At 40.1% G+C, this 20,799-nt stretch overlaps 1 protein-coding gene across 1 annotated transcript; it reads left to right on the plus strand.

The window, feature by feature from the left end:
* Positions 1–844: 844 nt before the first annotated feature.
* On the plus strand, positions 845–20,052 carry LOC105521857 (uricase). Its single transcript, XM_011956196.1, has 7 exons — positions 845–1,084; positions 3,566–3,682; positions 3,782–3,860; positions 13,423–13,609; positions 15,596–15,719; positions 17,755–17,838; positions 19,978–20,052. The coding sequence occupies exons 1-7, from the start codon at positions 845–847 to the stop codon at positions 20,050–20,052; spliced, it is 906 nt and encodes a 301-aa protein (XP_011811586.1).
* The last annotated feature ends 747 nt before the right edge of the window (positions 20,053–20,799 follow it).

Here is a 20,799-nt window from a genome sequence, read left to right on the forward strand (position 1 = left end):
ACCGGTAAAGCCCAGGGACAAATCTTATGGATTCTACCAGTGGAGATGAATGTGTGCACTAGCCAAGGCTCCAGCTTCAGACAAGGGTAGTAATACATCAATCACCAGGCTTTTATTAAGTGTCTCTTCACTAAAAGCATAGCTCTCCCTGCAGCCAGACAGCCTTGGCTCTGCACTCCTGAAGGTAATCTGGACCCTGTCGCTAATTACTCTTCTTCCTGGCAGCAAGTAGAAAAGGCAATTTTCAAATTGTTGCTATTGATCACAGGGCATTTTCTCCAGAATATCGCTCTGTATAAAAAGGGCATGCAATTATTTCCAGCTAACACAGTCAAGACATTTTATAGAAGAAAAGCAGTTCGCATAGTGGCCATTCTACAACTTAGAGTCAATAGACTTGAGTGCAAATCCTGGCTCTGTCCTTTACTAGCCGTATGAATTAGGGCAAATCACTTAATATCTTTGAAACTCACCCTCTCCTGCCATAAAATGGGAATATTAGTTCCCATTTTACACTGGGATTATAAGGATTTTACGGTGCTATTACAAGGATTAGGTTAGTAGGGATTAAATAAAACGCATAGTTTTGACCCAGGAGGTCCTATTAATGTATTTATTATCAAAAAAGCCCTCTACCTGTCAGTCTTCAGAACAATCTGATATGTTTTCATTTGCTGCTTGGGATTCTCTTTTTTCTATACAAGTTCCCATTCTTCTTCAAAAGTAGAATGTGATATTGCTTCCATATATACTCTGAATCTCATCTTTTGCAATTGTATGATAAAATGAAGGCTTAAATAAGTTTCACCTAACTTTTGGCTTTCATTTAGCCTTCTTCAATAAGATGCCTGTGTTTTCATTGCAGAATGATGAGTTGGAGTTTGTCCGAACTGGCTATGGGAAGGATATGGTAAAAGTTCTCCATATTCAGCGAGATGGAAAATATCACAGCATTAAAGAGGTGGCAACTTCAGTGCAACTTACTCTGAGTTCCAAAAAAGATTACCTGCATGGAGATAATTCAGATATCATCCCTACAGACACCATCAAGAACACAGTTCATGTCTTGGCAAAGTTTAAGGGAGTATGTGTCATTCTTCTTAGATGCTGCCTATCTTGATGCAGAATTTGCTATAAAACAGCATGAGGTGCTACTTGCTTATTTCAAGTCCCCTTTGCATTTTAACCTATTTTTACTTTTAAGCCATTTTTAAAAAACTGTTCTTTTCTAGCCTAAATATCTCAGGATTGGAGAAAACTTCGCTGAAAAACAAACAGACCAACCAACCTCACATCTTTGTTTCCTTGGCTCTCATCTCACTGCAATCTTTTAGGCAGAAAATCTTACTGGACAAAATACATGTTATCTCTAATTAGAATCAAAGGAAAATCAAGGTCCTGAAAGAATTTCAGAATAGAATTTTACACATTTTTGTCATGCATTTCTTTGAGTCTTACCATGTATTTTTAATTTTTTTTAGAGTGGTGTGCATTTATAGAAGAAAATATCATTTCACTTCTTGTTATTAATACAGAAGAATATCTTGAGTATGAGATACATTTATTTTTATTGTTGAAATCTGTTTTCCAAATTGTAATACCCTTCTAACTTTCCCAACTCTATTACCACTTACTATTCATATACATACAGTGGTTATTAGGACTTTTCAAGCGAGACTTAGATCTGATAGAACTGATATTTTAGCATTTCCAGCTCTGGTTTCTTCTTTTTTTTGGGACGGAGTCTCACTCTGTCACTAGGCTGGAGTGCAGTGGCATGATCTTGGTTCATTGCAACCTCCACCTCCCGGGTTCAAACAATTCTCCAACCTCAGCCTCCCAAGTAGCTGACGACAGGCACATGCCCCCATGCCCAGCTAATTTTTTTGTGTATTTTTAGTAGAGACGGGGTTTCACCGTATTGGCCAGGATGGTCTCGATCTCCTGACCTCGTGATACGCCTGGCTCAACCTCCCAAAGTGCTGGGATTACAGGTGTGAGCCACTGCGCCCGACCCCCACCTCTTGTTTCTTTAAGTGTGAGTGAAGCTGTGCTGGGTCACCCAGATTTCTGGGCAATTCAAAGTGATTTTTTTTTTACTTGCCACGAAGTCTAAAAAGACAAGAAATGTAGACTGGAAAGCTTCTTTTCTCATGTTTTTTCATGAAATCCATACCCATAATTCATTAAATGAACAAACATTACAATGTAATTTCTACAACTCCTATTTCTACCCTGAACCTTTCTCTTGCTAATCAGAATGACACAGCAAACATAGATGGGGCTGTGGAAAAAAGAATTGCATTCTTTAAAAAAATCGTTTGAAAGTAGACCTGTACTGTGATATGGACAAGGGCCAGGTACAACAGATTCTTGTATTTCCTGTATTGTGTAGGAGTTTGCAGAAAAGTGAAAAATGGACCTGAATGTTAAAAACTACTTAAAGTCATTCATTATGGATAGAGTGATCGTGTAACTTCTTATCCAAACCAGGACACTTTTGAGCTCAAAATAGGATGCTATTCATAATTATTCTGGGCCTACAAGTATAAAACAGAATTATACTGGGGAAGCCTGTACAAATACTTCACTTTAATTATAGGCAAAGCCATTAATAATTTGCAGACTGTGCTAAGACCATAAAATATTACTAGGGATTAATATGGAAGCTGCATGACGGGGGTGGAGAGCTGGGATCAATAGAAGGCCTGTATGCAAGGTAAGGAAGGTGAAGTGGCCCTTCATTAGCATTCCCTGGGAAACTGGGAAGCCTCATAGAGTTCAGAGTGTTATAGTGTGCTGTGATTGGTACAAGTGATGACTGAACTCACTGTGAGAAGAATCTGAATGTTAAGTTATTTTTTGCTCATCCGCTGACACATCCTCTCCTGCAAAATGGGTTTCTTTTAAAAACAAAAGAGTCTCATCTGATGATGGTGATTATTAACTTCATTTGGGAGCTCTAGTAAAAAACTGAGATAAACACCTTTTTCTCTTGAGATAGACTCTATTCTGTACTTGTCTAGTTCTAAAATGCAATTCATCAGGAAAGAGAACATCATAAGCAATATCAAAAGATAAAATTACAATGAGTTTAGTTATAGACTGAATTGGTTTCTATTTACCATTAGGGATAGCTTCTGTTCTACAAAGAAGAGTAAGAGCTTTCACTGAGTGAGAACAGAACATTGGGTTTTGTAAGATGGGAACAAGAAACAGAACAACGGAAAAAAAAAACTGATTGGTTAACATCAGGTTTCAGATTATTTTTTTGGTAAGAGTTAAAGCAGAGGGGACTTCCTTATTATGCTGACTCAGATAGACTGGAATCTCCTGTTTTCAGGAAAAACTGGTCTGTTTTGGTATCTATCTGCTTCCTTAAAGCTTCAATTTGATTATGTGGCATTTAGCATAAGTGACTCCATTTTGGTCTGGTCTGTTGGGGCCTAATGCAGGAACTTAGTCCAAAGCAATGACCTCCCATAATTTCATTCAGCAGTATTTATAAATTATTTTTAAATGGTACAATTACTTCTGGTTTGAAGCATCTTGTTTCTTTTTACAGATCAAAAGCATAGAAGCCTTCGGTGTGAATATTTGTGAGTATTTTCTTTCTTCTTTTAACCATGTAATCCGAGCTCAAGTCTACGTGGAAGAAATCCCTTGGAAGCGTCTTGAAAAGGTTAACTCACTTATTTGTGCTCTCAGTTTAATTAAAGAAATTGGCTTTATGGCATGTACTGAAATTTTCCTGGAAATAATTTGTTTCCCTAATTTTCAGAATGGAGTTAAGCATGTCCATGCATTTATTCACACTCCCACTGGAACACACTTCTGTGAAGTCGAACAACTGAGAAGTGGTAAGAAACTATTTTTCATGCTTTGATTCTATAGTAGCAACTTCAGGGTGGTTTTGTTTTCTTTTTTCTTCCTTTCTTCTAAACAATGCTGTTTATTAACATGGAGGAAAACTGTAGAGAATTTTTAAGACTTTTAAATCTGAGATAGAAATGAATATTGTGACTCTGAATTACATTAAAGAATTATCTACTTTTTGTGTTAAAATATAAAAATGAAATAATTCATTTTGCACAACCCTGGGAAATGAGTCAGGTAGATCATTTTTATTACCAGATTTTGAGGTAAGGCGAAATTTAAAAAGGCCCAGGCTGCAAAGAACCCACATCTCTGAATTTTCTGACCAATATTTTTTGTGCCGTATCATGTCACAATTATAGTAACCTTCATAGGAAATATTTACTAAGGAATAGTCAAGTTTTCCTGAAATTTTATTTGTGTAATAAAACCACTAATTTTGTAATTCCTATAAAATGCATCTCATTTAAGTTGGCGATGGCAATGATATAATTCTATTTGCCAGGAAATTTCAAAATTAATTATGAAACACAATTATAACATAGGTGTTATCAGTACTGATAACTGAGCTTAGCAAATATTAAAATTTCCACAGCTTGTATTCCACAGATTTGTTGAGCTTGTCAGAGCAGAGTTCAAAAATTGGCTAAGAGTTAGACTAGAGGACCTCTAAGAACCATGGAGCCAAAGCTGGTAATAATGTCTTTATCTCAATAAAAAAATAAACTTTAATGATTGTTATAAAATGAAAGGGTTGACTCTGAAATTTTTCTATTTTCCTTCCCTCCCTTCCTTTACTCTTCCCTTTTATTTTCTTTGCTGTTCTCTTCCCTTCCCTTCCCTTCCTCCTTAGTAGAAATTTGGAGTGGCATCTAATGAATATCAGATTTATTATAAGGTTAATAAAATATAAGGTCCCTTCTCATTCTGAGTTCTTTTGGATAATGCCCTCCTTAGGAAGTTCTAGTGTATTAGCTATTTTTAAATATTTTCCACTATCTGAATTAAAGTCTATACATAACTAGGGCCTTCTCAATGTTTGATTATTTATAAAATTAATGTTATAAAAACAGTTATAAAATTAATGTTATATAAAAGGGACTAAATAGTTGTTGTATTTGGTGGAAAAGATGATCTTTATCACCCAGGTGTGTAGTCATATGCTATATTAGCTTTCTGAGCTATTTGTTAAGTTAAATTGGAACTAAATTCTTTCTTTCCTTCCCTCCTCTCCTTAGCCCTTCCTTCCTTCCTTTCTGCCTCTCTGGTTCCTTCCTTCTTTCCCTCTCCCTTCTCTTCCTCCCTCCCTTCTTCCTTCTTTTCTTCTTCCTTCCTTCTTGTCTTAGATATACAGCTTTGGAGGAGAGAGAAAGAAGTTTCCTGACTCAGTGTTATCCTACCCAAGCCTCATTAACTACCCTCGTAAAATTAGAAACTCGAAATCAGCTCTGCCCAACTAAAATATAATGTAAGCCATATATGTAATTTTAAATTTGTTTTCATAACCACATTAGAAAAGCAAAAAGAAATTAGGGAAATTAATTTTAATAATATATTTTATTTAAATAACATCAAAAATATTTCAGTATGCAATAAGTACAAAAATTACTAATGAAATACTTTACACTCTTTTTACAAAATTATCTTTAAAATTCTGTATTTTATATTTGCAGCTTATCTCAAGCTATGCTAGCCATAATTCAAGTACTTAATAGCCACATGTGGCTTAGTGGCTACTGTACAGATCAGCGTCGCTCGGAACTGCTTTTCGGTGACTTTTGGGATATGCTTTTTAACATTTGTTACATTTTTCAATTATGTAAAAATCATAACAGCAGCTAGGATTAGGCCTCAAGAGAGCTAATTAACAATGAGTGCATTTATGCAAAGTGCTTATGTCGTTCATTCATATACTATTCATTCAGCAATTAGACTTCGAGGACCTATCATGTATGCAAAGGGCTGTAGAGAAAGAGAGGAATAAGATGTTCCCTGACCCTAGTCAGACAGATTGATTGCAATATGAGAGGCTAAAGACTATGATGAAGGGATTAAAAGCATGCTATGGGAACTGAGATGTGGAAGAAACTCTTTCCAGAGCAGTCTGTCTGGAAGGCTTGACAGGGGAGGAAAAAATATTCCAACTGACTTTTGAAAACTGATTCAGAATATGCTGCGCATTGAAGGAGGAAAGGGAATTACAGGCAGAAGAAACAGGATACATATGAGTATAATCCATGAGGAGTGGAAGAGGGGAAGTAAAATATTTTGGCACTTGCCTCATGCTGAAGACTATGCAGGGGAAGTAATTTATTTAACTGTGGAAAGGGCAAAGCATTTAAGGGACAGTAACAAGTTCAGTGGGTCTGATTTCTAGAACGTAAGAAGGGAGATGAAGATAAATAAGTTGGTGGTTTGGGCTGGAATCTGAAGGGCCTCATGTGCTATACACAAGTTTAGTATAAGATGGAGGCAGTTTTGCACAGTGGTGAAACAAGAGGCCTTGAGGTCAGAATGAATCATATTTGAATTTGAGCTCCACTACTTAATAACTTTGTGATTGAGAGCAAGGTTACTTATACTACATTGGTGGGTGGGTTTTAATTTGTAAAACAAGGATACCAGTGCCCACTTCAACAACTGTCCAGGGAAACAAAGGAGATAAATGCTAAATTTATTTTATTAAAGCATTTAGCATAGTACTTGGCACACTGGAAGATCTCCTTAAATAATAGCTATAGTTATTGTTCAGAGTGACAACAGAGAACCAGAGAAGGTCTCTAGTGGTCAGATTAGTATGTGCATGTTTTTGTTCAGAAATTCTGAACAAGGTATGGTGACAGGCTAGAGAAACAGGCAGTAGTGAGACATTTGGAGACTTCTTGCAAAGATGGAGTGATTGGGTCTAAACTAAAGCAGTAGAAATAGAGCTGGAGGGACTGAGAGGTTGTAGGAAACATTATGTGAGACATTTTTGAAGTGTAATCAATTGGTCTTAGTGGTTGAATAGGGATGAAAGATTGGAGAGAAAGAGGAGTTAAAATTGGCCCTAATGTGGGAGGACTGGACAACTGACTAAAGAGATTACACACAGGGGAAGTTTTCAGGTGGGAAGCTGGTGAATGTGGGACCATGTGAAGGAGATAGATTTGGCACACATCAGCAGACTGGTGGCAGGTGAAGCCACAGCAGATTGGGGGTAGGTAAAGCCATAGGGAAGAAGGAGACCGTTCCAGAAAAACATACAAAGTGAGAAGAGTTTGAAAGAGGAGATGGCCTGGGAAAAATTCCCCACTGTAAGAGTTGGGCAGTTTAAAAACTGAGACAGAAGAATGTTTACAGAGATAGAAGGAAGATGAGGGATGATAGTGTCATGGAAGCAGAAGAAAAAGACATTTCAAGAAATTAAGGATTTCTGAGTTACTGAGGAACCAAGATGCATAGCAAATAGGCCCATATGCAGTGGCTGAGCACTAGAAGTTTACTTCTTTTTGTAGAAGTCCAGTTCAGTGTCTGTGTGTAGGGTTAAGGGGGTCAGGTGGATGCTGTGCTCCATGAAGTTCTTCAGGAACCCGGGTTAGTGGCAGCTTTATATTTTTAATCCTTACTTTTTGGTGTCATCTTGAGAATAGACCCCCATACCAGACAGCCAAAGAAAGAGCTTGGAGGAGCCAAAGGAGGGGCACGGTCCCTGAAGCATAAGCTCCTGGCCTGGAAACAGCATGGATCATTTCTACTGGAGAGAGCTCAGTCACATAGTCACACCTCACTGCAAGGGACACTGCAAAATGTCGTCTAGCTGAGTGCCAGGAGGAAGAGCAAGTAGATTTCGCCTCTGCCACAGGAGATTTAAGAAGTTGGGGTTCTGAGAGGAATGATGAGAAACTATGTTGTCAATAAATAGGCGTCATTGGTGACTTCCCAGAATACTTCTAGTGGAGCCATGGAGGTGGAAGTCAAGTGGCCAAGTATAGGGCTCTGCTGATCACAAAAGGACAACGGACTTCTCTTTATATCCTGTTCTTTCCAGGAATGACCAAGAGTTGCTATCAGCTTGAATTCTAATCACCTGGCTGCAGCTGAGTGGAAAAACTAACCACCATAATCAGGTTAAAACTTTTTCTTTCTGCAGAAAGATACAAAGCTTCAGGGTATTGAGATCATTGTGGCAGTGTTCCCAGAAGCTCCAGCTTGACTCACCTAGAGTCCGGCCCCCAACTCCCCCTCTGATTTCATGCAGGGCTGGCAGGGATTGGGGTAACGGAAGAGACATCTGTTGCCTTAAGTGTATACAGGTATGTGTGTACACATGTGTGGGGTGTGTGGATCTTTCAGTGTTGTGTGTATGAAGATGACATTTCTACTCTCTCCTTCTTCGGAGAGTAGGGATGTATGCTCTTTTGGTAGCAAAGTTTAATTCTTTATTTGCTTATTATCCAAGAGCTGAAACTGTAGGAACCGTAATGTGGGAGAATGTTACAATCATTATCCTAAGAAATGCCCTTGTAGAGGCTTAACTAAAGAAAATAGTAATTATATTATACACACACCACTCACAAATTCACACGGTGAAGGGTGTTGTTACAAACACCTGAGTAGTGCCTTTGGTGGGGGACTGGCTAGAATGGTAAGACTTCTGCCCCCTCAAACACATGTGCTTAATCACATGTTCAGTCATGCCACTCCCAAAAGGACTCCTCCCAGGAGGAGGTGTGACTGGGTGTCTCCCGATGGACTATATTCATTCTTACATAGCAAATGAACAAACATTTCTAGAAATCCTACTGAACCTCAAGCACCACTTTAAGCCCTGGGAATTGCTCTAAAACTCCCATTACACTGTTTCTTCCTAGTGGATGTTTTACAGCTCCATCACTAGGATGTATTTTAGTTGTTTCAAAGCCTGCTGATTCCACAGGAGAATCTGGAAGACAGAAATAAATTTGTTTGCCCAGAGGATTGAGGGCTGGTGTTACGTTTGTGACTTCTCAAGCCCTGAGAGGAGAACTAGGACCTAGGTGTATGATGCAGGCTGTTGGTTTAGGTATCATATGGCATCGAATCTTCGGAACTCTTTCTGTCATGTATCAGTGAGAAACTAGAAGCTTAACGGACCTTTAAGTCATTGGTATGATCGAGTCACTAATTTGAACTAAATTGACCCCCAAACCTCTGCACTATTTGAATTATAACTCACAATTTCTTCAGCACCGAATTTCTCCCATTTGATGCTAATTATGAAATTCAGCTAAAGCATGGCTAAATAGAGGAATGGAAGATGGAAAAGAGACCTCAAATACTAGATTGTGTCTTCTGGTAGTGAAAAATACTTCCTATATATCTATTGACATGAAGGGTAGTGAGGGTAGGGGGATGGTTGTAAGGAAGGCAGCTGATGAAATCCGTCCTGGAGGAGAACATATTTAAGAGGTGACAAGATGGGCAGATGGAAGAAGTGAGATGGGAGAAGTGGGAGATCCAGGACAGAGATGGCTACTGCCAAGAAGTCTGTTTATGTCCTTTTGATATCAAGACTAAAGTGCTCTTCAGTTCCTCTGTAAGAAAAGTTCTTGGCAGATTTGTGGTCTTTAAAAATCTTCTTGATCATCACCTGGTTGTACAAAAGCCCAGTTAATTTCCTACCATCTGGATGATGTCATCTCTTTCCATCCAGAATTGCACAGAGGGAGCTTTCACTCTCCCTGCATGAGCTAAATGGACTCTCCAAGGCAAATATTTAATTGATCTTTACTTTTTCTAGCACTTTACAAGTTTGAGATTTTCTACTAGAATGATTTAATATGGTTTTAAAATATCTACCTTTCAGCTATTTGTGTCCTTTTTGGAGGTGTTAAATGTGGAAGCAATTATCCTCTTATGACAAGATCTTTTTCTTGGCTCAATAAAGCCTTGTGCTTTGTGACACCTGATGCGTAGGTAAGGAATTGGGCTTATTTTCTATTAATTCGCAGTGAGTTTCTTTCCCTTAGATAGCTAAAGGGTAGGATGTATGATTCTCTGAGAGATAAGCCACAATCTGCTAAGTGTGTAGGAGGACACTAAAAGCTAGAAAAGATTATGTTCTAGCAAAGTGAAATGTGAAAAATCTTTCTTTTGCATTACTCCATAACCATGGCAGAAAAACAAAACAAAACAAAAAAGCTGATTAAGTGATTTCATGGGGCGTAACCTAGAAAAGGATAGTTTTTGAATTACTTCTTGTTAGTCTAAATGGGAATCTTTTTTAGAGGGTGTGAGGCATCATATTTTTAGTTGATGGGCCCATGATTTTGAAAGCCTCAGGTTCTTACCAATGTTCAGAAAGCTGGGGCACTGCCAACAGAGAAGATAAAATAAGCTCTCTGATTTCATCCAGCATGTCTGATGTGTGCCAGGAAAAAATTCTTTTAACATTCAGAGAGAATCATTTTTGTTGTTGTTGTTGTTTTTAATAGAATGATGAGAGCATCAGAGTAGCTGGTTTGTGTTCTGCCAAAACCGTGGCAATAGTTAATTGTCTTGGGGAACATGAGACATTTTATTTTGTGTGAAACTGATGCCAAAACACATTTTAAAAATACAACTGCTTTCTCCAGTTTTAGATTCCAGTGAGAAAGCAGATCATTTCAAAGTGGCCTAGTAGGACTGACACTCCCTTAAGGTCAATAAATCTTGTCCTAGGGCTGGAGATGGATAGGATGGCACATTAGAAGTAGTTTTCAGAACCCAGTAAGACTTTGTGAAACGTGGGAAATATTTATAAGTTGTCAAAGTCATTGTGAAAAAGTCAATTATGGCAAAATCACCATCATCACATTTGTAGAGCATTTATGTAGGTCAGCCATTCTACTGAGTCCTTTAGTGCATTCTCTTAGCCATGTGGCAACTGTAGGAAATAGGTATGATTATCGTCTCCATTTTGCAGATGACAAAATCAAGGTAGAGAGAGGGTAAAAAAATTCCCTCAGGAGCACGGAGCTCATAAAAGTGGGGGTTGAGGATGCAGGGAGAGCACTGGGATTTGAGTTCTAGGAATCTGAGTCTCAAAGCTGTCGATTCAACCGCTATGCAACATTGCATCCAGGAATCCTTTTACGGTTAACCCCATTGGACGAGCCAAAGTTTGACTCTCACACAGATGCCAGCAGTCAAGGCCGGATGAATAGGAAGAAAACAATGTAGATAAAGTTTGTCTTTGCCTTCTTTTTATTCTCCTGCAAGAGTTTCTACTACTCATTTTAACCCCACTCCTGACTGCAAACCCATGTTTCATTTCTATAGGATTTTGTTTTCTAGAAAGGCTTACCATGGGAAGTAGATTATCATAGTGCCTTACAAAGGCTTAATGAGTCACTCCCTTAAGGGATGTTTATTTGCATTTCAATAGGAAATGTTTAAGGAATACAAAGGTTTTTAGATACCCAGGAGCCAACTCTAAAAAGTGATTATTCAATCTCAATTTCTGGCCAATGGAGATAGTATTTTTCAGGCAGGGTGCTCTATCTGAGGTCCTTAAAGCACACTGTGGATAGGAGGTGGCAACCTTGTCTCCTGGAAAGTCCACTTATAGAACACAAATAGGGAAAGGGTCAAAGGAAGGAGGAACCATTGCATAGATGGGAAGTGATCCAAAAATCGGAAGAAAAGCATGGGATCTCATAATGTGGTGCTGAGTTTAAACTCCACCTCTGACAGTTTCTAGCCATGTGACTATGGGCGAATGATTAAAAGTCACATTAAAATACTTGCTTTATAGAGTTTTGAGAACTAAGTAAGATAAAGACTGAAAACTGCAGCAACCAAAGGTACGTCTACAGAGAGGAGTTTCTTAGCCAAGGTTAATACCCTTCCTTTCACGCCCTGCCACACTGTGTGTGAGTTGGAGGGGACCAGGAAGAGAAATGGTAAAGTTTGATGGGGCTGAACTGTCTAGTAAAGAAAGATACTAACTTGTGCAATACTTAATCCTTGACATGAATCAATCTTGCTAAACTCATTCATTCATTCAACAGATACTTATTGATTGTTTCTGTAGTTCTACTGGGTTTGAGGCTCACACTCACTGCATGTAACAATGTTGATTTTGTGAGATCATGACTTTATACATTTAGAATCCGATAAACTCAGCCAGTTGAAGGCGTTAAGGCATTGCTGGTATCTTTCTCTTGTTCCTTCTTCAGATGTAACTTCCAGTAAGTACTTCAGAAAGTTAAACAAGGATGATTTCCTGTTTCACTGCATTATCCTGGGACATTCTGCACAGAACATCTTATTTAATCAGGACATATCTGATTAAATGTTTTGTCTGATAGGTGTATACTGAAGCATGGAAAATACAGAAATATAGACTTTATTTACCTACTTTTGAAACTCCACAACTCCTGAGTTAACTGTAGCAATGGAAACCACATAGGTGATGTAAACCATTGCATTTTTAAGCACTTCCTTGGATTTTAATTGAGGATCATCAGTTATATTCTTGTTCTTCAACTAAGACCATGTGTGTAATGATACCTGACACCTCTGGCTCTTGACTTTTAGATTAAACATACCAAAAAGGAGAGATATTGGTCGGAACTAACAAAGAGACTGAAAAAAGGTTTTTTTAATAATCATGCCATGGCACTTTGCTATTAGGGTTTGTCAAGTGCTCCCTGAATGTCCCCAATCCTTGCCAGCCTGTGCAGACAAATAATGTCATAGTAATGTTAATACTGTTCTTTTTTGGATGACACCTGTCACTCTTCCACCTGCCCCATTACCTTATGAAGGGGCAGTAGAGACAGAAGGAGAGCCATATCGTCCCTTCCATTGTTTTCAACTCCCCCCTCTCTCCCTCAGGTACCCATGAAACAACTTTGTCCCTTCTCCTTCAGCAGAAAAAACAAAAGCCTTTACAGATATCAACTTAGGCAGATCTATCCCTTGTGAGTCACCAGCTCCATCTTCCTTGTCTTATTTAGGCTCAGCCAGGCCCACGCTGCTACCCATTTATGAAGCTGCCTGGTTTTGCTGAACTGATAACCATAAGGGAACTGGGATGCCATCACAGCCTAGTGGAGATTGGGATCATCAGCTACTGTAGTTGATCAGCATGAGCACTACCCCCAGTAAAGGGATCACAGTAGCAGGTAGAGGAATGGCTCTTAAGGACCTTATTAACACATTCCAGCATGATTACCTGTTGGAGGAGATGGAACTCAAAATACATAAGGTGAGTTGGCCAAGAAGACACTCCCGCATGTAGTTGAGAGGAATGTATTCATTCCTGTGACCCTCAGTACGCAATGGAGTTTAATCTTAGACCTTCAGATTTTCTAGGGCAAGACAGGGCAGGGAGTCATGGAATCCGGATGGCAGCAAAGGCACACTATCCTCTTGACTTGGACTTCAGAGGAAGTAGGATGACAGAAAACATGGGTGGTGATGTAGTTTTTGTACAGAATGTGTCATGTTTTAATGACCAGGATCCTCTGTGCTAGGTATCAGCAGCAAGGCATTGTTTGTTTATGACCTCTGCCACTCCTGACTTTCTACTTGAAACAGGACCCCCCGTCATTCATTCTGGAATCAAAGACCTCAAGGTCTTGAAAACAACACAGTCTGGATTTGAAGGTTTCATCAAGGACCAGTTCACCACCCTCCCTGAGGTGAAGGACCGATGTTTTGCCACCCAAGTGTACTGCAAGTGGCGCTACCACCAGTGCAGGGATGTGGACTTCGAGGCTACCTGGTATGAACATGTGCATGTCGTGCCTGCCCTTGTCCCAGGGGCCCAGATTTCATAGAATCTTAGGATGTAAAAGAGAAATTTAGAGGCTGTTCAACTCAACCTCCCACTATTCAGAAATCCCTTCTGTTTGTTCAGTTTATTAAATTGGTGGTTCTTAAACATGCATGTGCATCAGAATCACACAGAATCAGGAAACGAAGCTTGCTGGGCCCACCCCCAGAGATTCTGATTCTGTAGGACTGAGGTGGGGCACAAGAACATGCATTTCTTGCAAACTCCCAGGGGATACAGATGCCATTGGACCAGGGACCACACTTGAAGAAACACTGCATCAAATGAAGAGAATATCTGGCCTTACTACCTCATAGTGATGCAGAGAAGGCTAAACGAGGGTGACCACTTGTTCCAGTTTGTCAGGGACTTCCTGGTTTTAACACTGAAAGTCCCATGTCTCAGGAAACCTCTTGGATCCGGGCAAACTGGGATAATTGGGCAATGTAGGCTAAACTCAAAATGATATGATGTTCACAAAAGTATTTTATAAGCATTAAATGCCTTAAAAATATTGTCAACTGAAATAACAAACTGAGAGAAATTCTCAAAGATAATGAATTTATTTAGGAACACACAGGAAATCTGCAAATTTGTGGGCTGGCTGCAGGAAACATAAGTATATCCTAAGAGGCTGAGGCAAGGGGAAGCTTTTAAAAGCAAAAGGAAAATGTGTACATAATTTGTTTTGAGACAAAGAGAACACTGGTTACAGTGGCTATCACGGGAGTTAACGCCAGCTCATTAGTGGAGACTGTGTCAGGCAACTGTTCTTGTACATCCGGCTAGCTGTCCTTGTGACTCACGTCACGAGCCGCTGTTTGAAAAGTCCTTGGCAAAATTCTTGTTACAGGCATATGTACATAAGAGCCCTTCAGAGAGTCTTCGCAATAGTTCTTACAGGCATCTGTGCGTGAGGGCCCTCCCTCAGCTTCCTGGCTCTATTTATTTATTTATTTAGCGTCTGACACAAGTGACTCCATTTTGATTCTGATAACTCACAATATAAAGGTATGATTATTATTATATTCTGACAGGGAGTAATTAGACCTCTCAACTTTCAGAACTTGCTTTTTGATTAGGTATCTTATTCCTTTGCTAAAGCTCTGTAGAAATTTCTACTCTACCATAAACTAGAATCTGCATGCATACCCTTCCCCCATCACCCACTCCCACAGCATTCCCTCCCACTGGTGTAGTTTTTCTCTGCTTCTTTTATTATGTGATAAGTTTTCAAATGCATGATGAGAACGTCACCCCAGTCTTCTTTCCGTTTTACTTCAAGTGCTCTCCATGGGCAGCAGCCTGATGTATTTATGTTGAAAAGAGCATGAAATTGAACATGCCAGAGGCAGGATAGTACTGTAGGCTGGGCCTCCTACTAAAGAGAGGGACTTAGAGCAGATCATGTAACTTTTAAGCTCAGGTTCTTCTTCTCTAATTGGGGATAATAATAGTACCTACTTTAGCTATATTGAGAGAATTCAATGACATCATCACATAAAATGCTTAGCACAGAAAAATCTGTCTAATCTAAAAAACAGAGGCTGGCACAGAGTAAACCCCCAAATGTAAAAATTCAATGAGCCAGCCAAGCAGAGCAGCAAGATGGTAAGAATACTTGGGAGTCTTCTTCTTAGGTTCTTCGAACATGATGGGAAATTTACCCTAAAATGCCCGTTGGGCCCTGGTGCCAAACTATGAAGACAGTCTAGTGATGCTCAATATGTTTGTTGAATGGTGTGTGTGTGTGTGTGTGTGTGTGTAGGGGAATGGGAAGTGAGGCGTTTTGTTTTTGGCATTACAAGATACTAATCTTTTCTAAAAACATCAATAACATTGTTTTTGGGGGCCAGATAGGTCACTGCTTCTTAGCTTCCTAACACATTCCTAAAATTCCTTTCAGGATCCTCAGTGACCTTCTCTGTGTTTTAGGGACACCATTCGGGACCTTGTCCTGGAGAAATTTGCTGGGCCTTATGACAAAGGCGAGTACTCGCCCTCTGTGCAGAAGACCCTCTATGATATCCAGGTGCTCTCCCTGAGTCGAGTTCCTGAGGTATGTTCTGTCAGTTGCCATTCTGAGGATTGGGAGAACGTGTGTCTTCTGTCAGCTCTGAGAAAGAGTTGAGAGTTAAAATAAGAAAGTGGAAGACACATGAAAAATGACATCTGTTGTTGTTCAAAAGCTTGTTATAGCAAGTGAGAAGAGAGCAAAAATGGAAAAATCTGTCTAACCTGAAAACACAGGCCATGGTTGTAGTCCTTGAGTTTTGTTGAAAATTGTTTCAGTCCCTTCAGCCTGCCACTGATTTAAGCCTCATATTCAGGACACTTGAATGACTTGAGGGAGAGGGGAAATTAGACAAAGGTTGTGTGTTTCAGGAAAACCAGACAATGAAGGATAGATGTAGAGGGATTTCAGCCATCCATCCATCCATCCATCCATCTGTCCATCTACCTACTTCCCCACCCACCCGTTCATTCATTCATTTATTGAATGGTGATTATGTCTCTGGCAGCACATGAAGGATACAAAGAGAAATTAGATATAGTCACTACCCTCAAAGAGCTCGTCATTCAGTGAACAAACAAAACAAGTAAACTAACAATTCAATAGAGAAAAGAGTATTATGAAAGTACAGAGCAAAGCACCTAACTCAGGTATAGGAGATGGGTTCAGCCAGGTTTTCTAGAGGGGAGGGTGTTTGATTTGAGTCTAGAGGTTATCTGAGTTTACTCTCAAGGGTGAGGGAGTAGGGTAGGTATGGAGACAAGAAATAGCATGATACAGTTGTTTACTGTTGAGGGTCTACCACGTGTGAATGGATATACATGAATGAATTATAGTCACTCCATGTGCCTAGAAATGAGGCAGGAACTACAGGAGCCAGTCAAGAGGGCCTTTTTAGGCTTATTTATAGAGTCTGTACCTTATCCTGAAGGCTTCCGGGAGCCACCAAGGGGTTTAAGCAGCATGTTTTGTGCCAGATTTGTACTCTAGAAAAATCACTCTGACAGAAGTGTGATGAATGAAAAGGCTGATGGACCATAGGCAAGGAGACATGTTGGGATCTATTTCAGAATCTTGCAAAGAGAGTCTGGGCCGTGGTGGGGCTGGAGAGGAGGAGTACCATCCTTAGACCTGGACAAGAGGGACTCTGGCCATGGCTCAGCATTTTACAGGCCCCCTTAAGGCCTTCCTCTGGCTATGCCTCCCTGCACTGAGTGAACAATCAGTGGGGCCACAGCAACATACCCTGCAGAGGCCCATGTGTTCCCCAGAATTTCCTGTCCAAATAGCCGTGAGACTACTTCTGGAACCTGGGCAAATCTCTTCTCGAGATCTGTCTTCCCGAGGGCGAATCGTGCTATTGGTGTTCACACTTAGGCCTGAGAGTAGGCAAAGGGGCAGATGTTTGCAGGAGGTATTCATGGCGCTTGACATGCAAGCTGGAGTGTCTACCCCTGTGAGTCCAAGAGAGAAGGTGGGATGGGCCAGGGGCAAGTGGCTGGCTCTTCCCATGCTGCCATGCCCTGGCATGGTACTCCAAGAAGTCAGAGAATTTTAAATTAATACCTGGCCGTCCAGGTTGTTATGAAGGGTATATGTGTCAAGTTAGAAGAGTAGAACATATTTCACTTAAAAAATTTTAGCTTGATTAATATAACTTTAAAATCTTTATACATTTGGTATGTGGGTCTCCAATGATACTCTTACTGCAGGGCCTATAAATGTTAGGTACAGGCCTGAAAGGTGGGAGTGGAACGAGGAGGAATTTAGAAGGTTGACTGGCCAGTACCTGGAGGCCAGTTGGATGTCAAAGAGGTCTCCCACATTTCTGACCCGAGGAGCCCTTTCTTTTCAGAGAAACAGATGTTGTATACTGAGGGGAGCAGAGTAGGCCCACCATCTAATCACAGAACTAGCAGGAGAGAACAATGTCAGGCAGTGGAGGTACATCAGAGGGTGTCTCTAAGTCAGAGAGAGAACCTGAGTAGTGGGTGCGAGGGTAGGGAAGGTGAGGGTGGCTAGAGTGACAGAGATGGAGGCTCGCAGCTCCTAATGTGATGCATACCACTGTGGATTCCAGATAGAAGATATGGAAATCAGCCTGCCAAACATTCACTACTTCAATATAGACATGTCCAAAATGGGTCTGATCAACAAGGAAGAGGTAAGAAAACTTTAAATATATTTAAAGCACATCTCTGTCCCATCCCCTTCTGCCCCTTTATAAGCCTGGGATGATAGTGTCACCGAATAAAACTCTTAGCAACTGTTGCTTTGGGGAATATTTATAGTTGCCAGTGATTACAGGCCTCTTCAATTCTGGGCCTTTCAATGCCTGAGGTTGGAGTGCCCTCGAAGCGGATGAATGATTATAGAAGGTTGGAAGTCCAAGAGAGAAAGACGGAGAAGGAACAGAGTGTGCCCAAGGAAACAACTCTGAGATCTGCTTCTCCAAAAAGTGCCATACAAGGACACAGCTTCATTATTCTCCATCATGAGGCAATGAGGAGAAAAAAAGATTCTATTTTTCACTTTCTTCCATCATTCCTACCTTTTGATTAACTAGTCAGTTCAGTGGCATAAAATACACACAGGAAAACATGAAAGAGTATTTATGTTTCTAATTGCAATTACAGAAGGTAAGGTACAGAAATTAATTTTTTGAAAAGAACCCTTTGTCTTGGAAAAAGCATTTCTCCTGCTTTGTTTTATTTTTAAGCCATGGCAGAATGTTAAACCACTCAGTGTGTCTGAGTAGACAGCCTGAAGTCCTGACTGGTGTGCTGGTGTGGTCAGTTCTTGGGAGATCAGAACCATTCTTCCCTCTTGGACCACATTCAGAATAAGATTTCTCAATTTGCTGCAGCTTCCCACACATTTCTATTATCTAGAAAACATTATTTTGAGTAACTTCTTTTAGTATGTGTTGGGGAGTAACATAGGGAAGGAGCCATCTATTAGCATGGCTCTGCTCCAGTAGACTTATATCCTTTGGTGGATAAGGGCTAATGAAGGGGGTCTTCAGAAGGTCCCACATTCTGCACCTGCTGGCCCAGAAGCCTCACAATCCTTTGGGCCAGGTACCTCCTTTCTGTTTTGCGAGTAATGTGGGTGGCCTCTAGCAGGCTTTGACTACCATCAGCTGCAGGTGGAGGCTGGGGGAGTCACATCTGGAAACAAAGGTCATGCTTAGGTGCCCGAATAGGTGATCTAGAGTTCTGAGTTGCTGAGGAGAGCAACCTTGGTCCCACATGTTGTACATCCAGCCACAAGGAGAGGCAGCACTATTTACTTTAGAGGAAGGAAAGGATATGGCTACCAGAATGTCATTCATTAGAATGTAAAGTCTTTTTAAAGCTTTCTAAAGGGCAGGAGAGGGACCTGAAAGTAATCCTGGCCAGGTCCACCAGAGGCAAAACAAATGGACCCTAAATAGAAAAAAAGGTCAGGTGTCATGGCTGGAGCAGTGCTTAGCTCAGAACCCCAGGCAGAGAGAGGAGGCCTCTTGAGGGCCCCCAACACCTCAGGTCTGCACTAATCCCAGTGTGCTGGGGGGCCGCGCCCACAGGGTTCTTCCCTCTAGGAAGTCAGACTCACAGCTCCCTCGTGGAGCCCAGCTGGGGACTTGGAGTCAGGAAGGCCTGAGTTCCTTTGGGTCAGGGCTCTACATAAAGGCACCTGAGTGGCTGAACAAGCTGTCCTTGTGTCTGCACTCTGAGGATGGCTGGAGCCACTCTTGGACTCTCACCCAGCAGGTGTGTACAAAGTGAACATAACACATGAGAAACAGGAAGCTGGACAAATTGACACCAGCAGAGAAGTGACAAATGACAGGGTGGGAAGGTGGAAGAACTCTAAAAGCACTGCTATCTGGAGCCATTTAGAATTTAGAATTGTATAATTTAGAATTGAGTGAACAGCCCTGCAGACCTCAGACACTTCTGAGGGCATGGTGATCTTACAGCATTGGACAATGACTCATGGTCAAAGTGAGTCACCAAGGAAAGGTCAATTGTGTTCAACACACTGCATTTAAAAAGCAGGGATATGGAATGCATTTTTAGAAACATTTGTATCTCAATGATTAACATTTTTCAAAAGCTTTTAAATTTTCTAGAAAATTGACTCATCTCTCAACTATTGCCAGAATAATAAGGCATTACCATGCTTGAAGTAACTTTAATGGAGGACATATACATTTTCCTGTTTAGTAAGTTGTTGTTTTTGTTTTTAATATTGAGTCATAGAAAGGAGGAGAGAGCTATTTTAATGTCCCTTAAGTTAACATGTGGTTTTTCTACAGGTCTTGCTGCCGTTAGACAATCCATATGGAAAAATTACTGGTACAGTCAAGAGGAAGTTGTCTTCAAGACTGTGACATTGTGGCCACCAATAGGAGTCCACTCTCAGCTGAGGAATTCCTTAAGTCATTTGTGATGCTGGAGATGATAGCATGTAGCCATATAAAATTTCACACTAGTATATTGATTTATCGTGTTCACTTTCCTCCAATATGAAACAATTTATTTCTTCTACACCTGGCTCAGCAAGGCATTCTGTGGATTACCTTATTAGTAACTATAACATGCTTTATGGCTATAGTTTACTTTAAAATGCTCAGCAGTATTAGAACAGTTATAAATCAATATTTCTTTTTGGTTGTCTTATGCCTTCGTATCTTAGAGAAGCTTTAGAATCAATTCATTAAGAAAATAATCATTAATGGGTGTGTCACATCAGTTAATTTGTGCACAATTTTAAGAAATAATGTTTTCATCTTACTGATACTTCTAAGTAATGCAGAAAATGAAATAAAATTGTATTGAAAAATATCACCGTTGTTACTTCATTTGACTGAATATTTGATTTTAAGAATGCTCTAGCATATATATCATTGATTATTTGTTTCCACTCTGATGGTACTTCTGTGATCTTAAGGTATTGATTTTAAACTTTTTCAATCCTTAGAGAATATTTAATACATATGAGGGTACTGAAAACGAGTATAAATTGTTTTTCTTTGAATAATGCATCCATTATATGCATGAAACGTCACATTTAATAAATGTTAAGACAATATACAGATGGGTGGATGTACATTTAGAAAGAAGACCAGAGAGTATAT

The sequence above is a fragment of the Colobus angolensis genome, unplaced genomic scaffold (genome assembly GCF_000951035.1).
Source record: "Colobus angolensis palliatus isolate OR3802 unplaced genomic scaffold, Cang.pa_1.0 Scaffold41, whole genome shotgun sequence".
NCBI classification, from domain to species: Eukaryota; Metazoa; Chordata; class Mammalia; order Primates; family Cercopithecidae; genus Colobus; species Colobus angolensis.

Coding starts and splice junctions, on each gene's coding strand:
- LOC105521857 (XM_011956196.1), top strand. CDS start 845: ATGCCTGTGTTTTCATTGCAGAATGATGAGTTGGAGTTTGTCCGAACT. Junction 3,683..3,781: donor CTTGGAAGCGTCTTGAAAAG/GTTAACTCACTT, acceptor CCTAATTTTCAG/AATGGAGTTAAGCATGTCCA. Junction 15,720..17,754: donor CCCTGAGTCGAGTTCCTGAG/GTATGTTCTGTC, acceptor TGTGGATTCCAG/ATAGAAGATATGGAAATCAG.